At 41.7% G+C, this 8,712-nt stretch overlaps 1 protein-coding gene across 1 annotated transcript; it reads right to left on the minus strand.

Annotated features, from left to right (window-relative positions):
* Nucleotides 1-285: 285 nt before the first annotated feature.
* On the minus strand, nucleotides 286-4,263 carry snrpb (small nuclear ribonucleoprotein polypeptides B and B1). The gene is made up of 7 exons (XM_036531724.1): nucleotides 4,153-4,263; nucleotides 2,782-2,933; nucleotides 2,331-2,442; nucleotides 1,767-1,919; nucleotides 1,544-1,676; nucleotides 1,109-1,234; nucleotides 286-731 (listed from the first exon to the last, which is right to left on the minus strand). Exons 1-7 carry the CDS (start codon nucleotides 4,153-4,155, stop codon nucleotides 694-696), a joined length of 717 nt encoding a protein of 238 aa, XP_036387617.1. The 5' UTR covers nucleotides 4,156-4,263; the 3' UTR covers nucleotides 286-693.
* Between the last annotated feature and the right edge of the window lie 4,449 nt (nucleotides 4,264-8,712).

An 8,712-nucleotide genomic window follows, 5' to 3' on the forward strand; every position in this document is an offset into this window, starting at 1 on the left:
TTGCTTGTATGCACAAAATTTGTGGTGTTAGACCATGTAAGAACAACAAGGGCAGTTTTTCCCCTTTGTAGTGACCACTACATGTGACGATTTCTACTTCAGTACTTAGATTACATAGTTATCAATGTAGAGCATTCTTCTGGGCTGGTTACATATAAAGTTTAATCAAAGTGGATGCAAAAATGGGCAATTAATATCCAATAAATCTACATACCAAAAAAGATATAAAAGCTCAGGAAAAAAAAAAAAAAAAAAAACTACCGCAGACCAGTAGCTTAGCAGCTCATGGTGCAATTATCAGCCACAGATTTGCAGCATCTTATGCACAAAGTGGACAGTGACATCAGGCCAACAAACTACCCTCTACAAGGCGTGAATACAAATTCACATTTTTAATACAATAAAATAAAATGAAACATGGGGAGCATTCCTGGGTGGAGCACCTGGTCAGGAGCATGAATCCACTGCACTGAAATAAAACACAACCCCAAGTTGGTGAGAGAATGGACGGAATGGAAGCTATGAGGAACACACACCCAGCTTGCATATTTAAAAGGAGACAAAGTCCCTTTAAAATAGACAAAAATGTTTATTAAAAAAAAAAAAAATACAAAAATGAAAACTATACAACAGTTTGAACTGAGAAGTCCAGTGACAGAAGGTTCATGACAAGTTTAAATCCAGGGAGGTGGCTCAGGGTCTTGGGGGACGCATTCCTGGAGGGGGAGGCCCTGTAACATGGACATGGCAGAATTAAGCACAGTGAACCCAAATGTAGGTCAGACATGCTGAAGCAAGACACTGCTATTCACCCATCTAGGCATTTACCACTGTCATGACAAAATTACAGGTACTACATTTAATTCATTGCAGATGTTAAAACACTAAATCCAGTCTTATATTGACTCCATGGGTGACTTTTTCCTAAACACGCGCAGGAACTGGGACCCCACATGAGGCATTTAAATACAATTAGCAAAACTGAAAATTTTAATTCCCTTTGGTGTGTAGAGAGAAAAATTTCAATTCATGACCGGGACATGCAAGCCATGTTCAGTTTCATTCATACAATTTGCTGCCAACACCAAGAACCAGAAGTAAACCTTACCTCTCATTCCTGGGGGTGGGGGCCTCATTCCAGGAGGTGGCATGCCCATGGGGGCACCGCGGCCAGGGGGCATTCCCATAGGGGGCCCCATTGGGGGTCTCATGCCTGGGGGAGGGCCCATCATTCCTATACACACAGGGAGGCAAGAACAGGGGAAAGTTAGTTTAATACAAACTTGAGACCATTGCATACGTACAAGCAGCAGATGTGGCTTAAAACTCCCCAAATCTTAGTTTGACATGTGGTTCAGAGCTCAGAGTAATCCTGCTTTAATAAGCTTCAGCATCATACTCAGAGAAAATGAGAGCTCATCATGGCTACAGAACCAACACCGCCATGTGGCCAACACAGAGACTCCCACCAGAGCAGGAGGGCCACTTGTGTACGGGGGGGGGTGACTCCTTATGAGCGTACGGGACCGCAAACAGGCCATACCTGGAGGTGGTGCTCCTCGGCCCATGGGAGGTGGGGGTCCTCCTCTGCCTGGGGGGTACTGCGTGGGTGCGCCAGCAATGCTGGCACCAGCTGCTGCCGCAGCGACTGTTCCCCTTCCCTGTGGGGTCATAACCTGTGAATGGGAAAAATAACCGTTACTGCAAATCACAGACACCAGTCCCTATTGGTCTATCGAAGGTTATAGCCATTTCGTTGGCCGTACCTGTTGCGATGGCCCTCCCACACCCCTGACGGGCCCTGCGAGACCTGCTGGGGCCTGGGGCATCGGGGCTCCGGCAGGGACCCCCCTGCCTGCTGCCCGGCCAACACCTGGCCCTCCTGCCACACCAGCCAAGGGCACACGGGCAATGCCAGTCTACAAGAGAAGCAAAGCCTTGTTACTGGTAAATATTAAAGCTTTTCTGAGCATCCTTGTATAGTGTACTGGTTACTATAAATACACCAACTCTGGAATTTAGTGAAGGCAATAACTACACATAAAATGACTGCCTTACTCTATAAACTTGAATGATGAATGTGACTGATGTATTCATGTATATGTAGTATACTTGGCTTCCCTTGTCTAGTCAAGTTGCACAGGCTAACTTCTGGTAGAGCTTGAACAACAGTATGCTCACACTCACTGGTTTGAGAGTGTTGTTAGCCTGGTCTGACACTGCTGCTCATTCAACTTGAATGGATGCACTTATGCTCCATTGTACTGGAATTCACTCTGGATAAGAGCATCTGCTAATTGAATTTAATGTACAGAACAGTGTGAACTTACATCTTTGGGAGGGGGTCCTTCAACGGTCATGGACACCAGGTTCTCTCCTCTGAGCAGTACCAGTCCAAGCACACGCTTCTCCTCGCGCTCAGGCTGTTTGGAGTTCTTGGGCCTGGAAGGGCACAAACAAGACTTCTGCATTAACATGACACAAACACACAAATGCACTGAGAGAGGAATGCCATTAAAAACATAAACTTGGAGCCAACACTAATGAACACCAGTGATACTGGAAAAAGCACCGTTAGTTGGTCAGGCAGGACCACCACAAGGTACCCTTTCTTTCTACCACATTTTCTGTGGGTGGACAAAGCAAGCAGGGGTTGGCTCAGCAAAGGAACAGCAGGTCTGGTATCAGTTTAATACCATGCATAAGTGATACAATTACGCAGCACTCATCTCCAACAGCCGGTAAACGTGAAGTGAATACGGGAAACCCTCGGCGGCTTACTTTATCTTCCTGAACTCGTCGCAGTCGCACAGGATGAGATTCATGTGCTTGTCGAAGGCTTTGAAAGTCCCGATGAAAATTCGACCGTCCTGCAGGATGCAGCGCATCCTGTAGTCGATGTGCTGCAGCATCTTGCTGCTCTTCCCCACCGTCTGTGGGAGGAAACCATGGTTACGCCGTAAGCATCACTGAGCCTTTGCGTGAGGAGTACTTTCTCCCTTGACTGTAGTTTGCAGATGAGCACTACATGTAAAGTGCAGATGTGTGCCTTATCCACTTTGTTTGGAAGGGAGAGGTCAGGGTTCAATTTCTGCCCCCCACCAGTGTGAACCCCAAATTAGGCTAAATTTTGGACACGGTGACCAATGCCTGACTGCAATCATGACACAATGATCATACCCAATGCAAGTCGTTTATAGAATGGTAGAATAAGTTCTCAACATTTGCATATGAGAACAAAAATCTTCCCCTCCTGGCAAATCACACAGGGGACAAGTCAGGACTCCGGTCGTTTGTTTGCTTTATACATAACTGCTTGATAATTGTTTGCATGGTTTGCTATTAACATGGAAAAACAAAACTGCTATGCATTATTATATTTTAGCAGTTGGAATTCCCGCAAGCTGCCCCTGCAGACTCAGTATAAAAGCATCACCAATTTCCGTCTTCGGGCACCAAAATGCCTCCATTTACAGGCGTCGCTGCATAAACGGTGCAGATCCAAACAGCCAAAAAAAAAAAAAAAAAAAACTCAATTGTAGCAAGCTAGCTTGCAACTAAGCATTAATATTACCACAAAACATCGACCAAGTTTACTTCAAATACGCTGGGGCTAGGCCGTGCAGCAAGCGTACGTCTTGCAACGTAGTAATTACGTTACAGAACATGGCTGCCTAGCGAGAGATCAGATCCTCAAGAACACTGACACCGGCTACGATTTAATTGGATCTGTAAGGAGTATGCTAAAGTTATGAATTAAACTTGTACTACATATCTACTAGCCTCAATTACCTCGCTACTGAAAGCAATATTTCCAGTGCTTTGCTAGACTAACAGCTATTTAGCTAACGTCGATGGCACCGAGACACTTCCCTACGACACCTAACTTGCCGTTTTATAACCTGGTCTACAATACATCAGGACAGTGTACATAAACAAACCATGATTTAAACACGTCACAGTAAATAGGCAGCCAAGCTATTTTCTTATTCACTCCAACAAACTATCGAACGGGCTAAACAATGGCCTACCCAACGACCAGGAAACAACCACAATCTGGGTTTTATCCAAGCGTATCGCTGATCCAAAAAGACAAATACATTATACTTCCATCAGGTAAACTATTATTAAACACAACAAGCAAACTCTTACCATTGTTGCAGTTCTGATGGCTCCGATTAAAATCGGATCACGCCAAACAAACTCAAAAAATTGACCCGCGGAGCCTCAAGATTCAGCGCCGCTAGGACCGTCTTTTACGGAGGCTAGTCGGAAGTACGATTGCGGTGTCCCCTGGAAACTACTCCGACCTCAACCATCAATAATACATTGTTGATAATACATTTAAATTATACGTTTACTCTGCCACAAACGATGTAAAAAACACACTTGGATATTGCGTATTTCTATTCCTATTCTATGTTTAATATAATAAAGATCCCAAGCATAAAATGTTTGAAATTCAAAGGTAACAAAACCAGGTTTCCCTGGGAATGTTTTATATGCTACACAGGTAGTACAACAGTGATCTGGGGGGCATGTATTCCCGCCTGTACCGCCACAAAACACGAAAGAGCCGAAAGTGTTTGTGATAAATATTTTAGTTTGCTGAAACCCCAATTTACTCATATGTACAAAAACATTATCAATACATCAGTAAAGTGTGGTTGTGACACAAAGCTTGATAGACCAATTGTTCCTCTGATGGAAGATAAAAGGACCAAGTTACACAAAATAATTTAGGAAGCACTAATCAACGTCGTTTTGGGAAAGTGCTTGTGTAGTTTTTGAGGGATTGGTATAATGATTTAGTGTAACATCGATTCATTTTGATTACAGTTTAATATCAGACCCTTTTTATTGACGTAAATAGATATTTGGTGCACATGCGTAATGCGAGGTAATTGCGTGCTGAAAGTTTTCTATTTTGTGGACATAGACTTTCTTTTTGTATAGTAAGGGTTGCAATGGATGTGTTGCATGCATATGAATGGCAATATTTGCCAATGAGGGTGTTCAGTCATATGACGGCTTCAGTGTCTAAAAGATGAAGCTGTGTTTGGTGTGGATTTGCAGTCCTTTTATGCGGAAGCTAATCCCCTTTGGTTACATAGGCAAATGTTTATAATATATGACGTTTTAATTTTCATTTGCCTGTCAGCAAGTAAATTATGTTAGACCTATCTGTGTAAGAAAATTAAAGAGGTGAATAAGCAGCTTGACTGGAAACAAGAAATTTTCGAAATATGTATGTGTATTCACGATGCTATCTGTCGTTAAAATGTGTATAATTACGTATAGGTTATTTTCATCTGTACATGTTAGTAAATACGTCTGTGTACTGGAAAGCATTTTCTGAAAGTAAGCATGCAAGTAGGAAGGACTGTTACTGTCGTGAACTACTTTTATTTTGAAATAAGGCCACCGGAAATACCTGTTGCCGACAACGGTTGCCCATTTCACGTGTGTCCCATGTTTCACAGAAATGTTGGAACCACGTCGGCCATTTGCAGGGCTAGCAGCAATAACACATAGAGCAGAATATACAGTAGGTTCCACATCAAAATTGTATTCAAGCTACAGTTAGCTAGCCATCGGAAAAAGTGATTTTACACCTCTTATCCTTGAAAGTCTTATTGTCATAGCAATGAATGTGCAAAAGACACGAGATGACTTACTGTCTTTTGCATATTGTTTTAAAATGTAACTATATGTATATGCATCTTCGAGAAGATTGTTATCATTGTGTAACTCCATATAGAAATGAAATATTGGGTGAAATAGGTCGTGACTAAATTTTATCTGAAGCATCATCAACAAGTACAGAGAAACATCATCTGTAATAGACAAACCCAGGACTGAAGGACCTGTAAAATAGTCCAAAATACCTGAAGATAAAACCCTTAACCAAAACAAAGAAGACCCACATTGAATTGCTAACAGAGCTGACAAAAGTCTGATAGGTGTTGTCCATCCTGGATCAACAATACAAAGGTCATTTGAAATCAGGGCTTAATAGATGTGTTGCAGTGTAAGAGAGGGGGAAGAAGAAATGCAAAAGTTAATATATGCAGAGTTTAAATGTCTTTAGGCTGCAAAGTATAAAAATGCAAAATGTGCAATACCTTGTAATGCAGAGTAGTTTAATAATAAAAAAAAAAAAATAAAATTGGCATGTTGTCACAATTTTATTCAGGGGATTGGAGATTCAGATCTTGATCATTTGTCATCTTGTAACAGGAGAACAGCTTGACAAGTCACCAGAAATATGGCATGATGACCATGACTGTAGTCAGTAATGGTACATGAGGACTGGATATGTAAGCATTTCAACCATAATCTATGGCTGCCAAAATATGTTACATATGACATTTTCCATCAGGTATGTAATTACTTATGAGTGAATTTGTGGATATTCCAAGTAATAAAAAATACAAAATGACGGCCATTTAAAATGCACTGTAGGTGGCCTTATAAATCCTCATAAACAGACACAGATAAGATAAAATGAAGGTAAATTAAATAATTGAAAGTCAATTAATGCATTCAGATTAGTCCTAAATTCATACAGTAAGTTTCCAAACAGGTAAACTCCTTTGGGTCTTTTACTGTTTAGTATATTTTGTAAATGTATAAGTACTGATGAGGGTAAGCTAATTTGCCGGTTCATTGGAGGCAATCCTCTTTAGAAATAGTCATGAGTCTTTTACATTAAGTTGGGGTTGTCTGAGGAGAGTCCATTTCTTACAGTAGTACTTCAAGAAATGTCCATTAGAGGGCATCTGGGACAATTTATTCACATAAGTAACATAACATTCATGAGGAACAAAAATAACTTTATTACTACCAGGTGGTGGTGCCACTATCCAGTCCTGATGAAATTAATATACAACACTGTGTGTGTGTGTGTGTTTGTGTGGTAGAGAGAGAGAGTTTGTGTTCTAATGCTATACTTAGTTTTACAAACATCAAACTATATACCTGGCTCTGGTTGATGTCTACCTTGCCCTACGCTGGCATTATACTACAATACTGGTCACACTTTGGCATGTATCATGGATACTCTTGGATGTATAGGGATGGCAGCCTAGCATGTTTGTGTGGGAAAACTCCATTTGGAGTGTTTCTTGCCTGTTCCTTTTTGAGTACTGTAAACAAGAGGGGATAGAGAGGAAACACTGCAAATTCCAGGATAAGGCAAGGAATTGTTCTGATGAGGTTTACCTAGTGGCATGCCCCTCTTGGACCTCAAATAATTACATTAATTAGTATGTACCCCTAAATTTAGATTAAGTATAATATTTCTATAGATTACAGTTTGTGATCTTCTGTAATTGTGGTTTTATTACTTCTCAGATAGTTCTATGCGTCTGATTTTTGCTGTACATTTAAACAAGCCGTTATTATTTGGTAAATTCATGCTATTCTGTGCCATATTTGTCCTCCATCTAGGAGGCTCATCCTCCAAAAAGACAATCCAGTGCTGTACCCGTTCCTGTGCATTCCTATGAATGTTCTTTTAGGCCACACCCCTTCAAGAATGTTCATAATGAGACAGTTAATCAGAACACTTGTAGCTTCAACAATGGCAGAGACAGAATTTTCAAGGTAGTATGCACCAAGCTGACTGCATGATCAATATATTCCTGTTTTGCTTTTCATTCTCACTTTATTGTAAGACTATTAACCAGTACATTGTTTTTAATATAAAATTGCACACTATAGTTCATGGAATGTTTGCAATATATTCCCTTCTGTGCATCATGATGATTTGTGATGATAGCCAACATGTCATATTAAATCCCTCTTCACCCCCATTCTCTCTCTCGCTCTCTCTCTCTTTCTGTGTGTGTGTGTGTGTGTGTGTGTATGGTCTGGTAGGAAAGAAATATGACAATGCCGGGATTGCACAGCAGGGAGTCGTGGCGAGGATACCGATACAATCACATATTACGTCCTTGGAAAGATCCGTTTCGCTCCCTTGCCTTTTGGCCTGTTTATCCAGTGCCCTATTCCCTGTAGCTTTCCCTGAAAGTGGGTCGAAGTCGGGGCGGAATAAACGCATAGGTGTGATAAGATGTAAACCTGTAAAAACACATGCACACACGTGAGTGTACTGTGTGCAGCTCATTCGATATGGTGCCGGTCAGACACATGCATGCAACATCTGATCATTAACGCTAATATAAGACTGACAGCTTGAACTAGACTAAAAATGGAACTGCCCTTTTACTGACCACAACCAACGGGATATCGTTGACGTTTATTTAAAATACGTTAAAATTGTCATGGGAGGTGCAAGGCGAACCCATTAGATATAGCCTATATATTTTTTTTAAATGACAGAATGCAGGCCATAGCATACTGTCCATCTTTCGGTCGCAGCTTGCACTTGGTGTTGCCACAGCAACCACCAAGGAGAAATCTGTGCAGGTCCTGATGCTACAGCGCTACCGCATTGAGAGGGATGCAGCAGTCCGACTCGAGCAGATGGGACCTCGAGATCGGCAGTGACTCACCAACAGTAAGCAAAAGAAAGCTGGGGAGGAATAGAGAAAGAGCTGGCCATAGGCTGGGCAACCGTGGATCTTGACAGAGGACACTTGGTCGCAGACCTGCAATAGGCTACAGTGGGTTTTCTGCACAACCAAAGATCAAAGGGTAAGTGTTCAAAACTGCGTGTGCGGAGGTTAGTCGATTCTCAACTAGGCT

Source organism: Megalops cyprinoides, chromosome 6 (assembly GCF_013368585.1).
Source record: "Megalops cyprinoides isolate fMegCyp1 chromosome 6, fMegCyp1.pri, whole genome shotgun sequence".
Classification (NCBI taxonomy): domain Eukaryota; kingdom Metazoa; phylum Chordata; class Actinopteri; order Elopiformes; family Megalopidae; genus Megalops; species Megalops cyprinoides.

Bases quoted from the DNA above. Each gene is read 5' to 3' on its own strand.
- snrpb (XM_036531724.1), bottom strand. The intron at 1,677-1,766 runs GTACGGCCAACG...TCCCATTCACAG, and splicing joins TGGGAGGGCCATCGCAACAG to GTTATGACCCCACAGGGAAG. The intron at 732-1,108 runs GTAAGGTTTACT...TCCATGTTACAG, and splicing joins CCCACCCCCAGGAATGAGAG to GGCCTCCCCCTCCAGGAATG.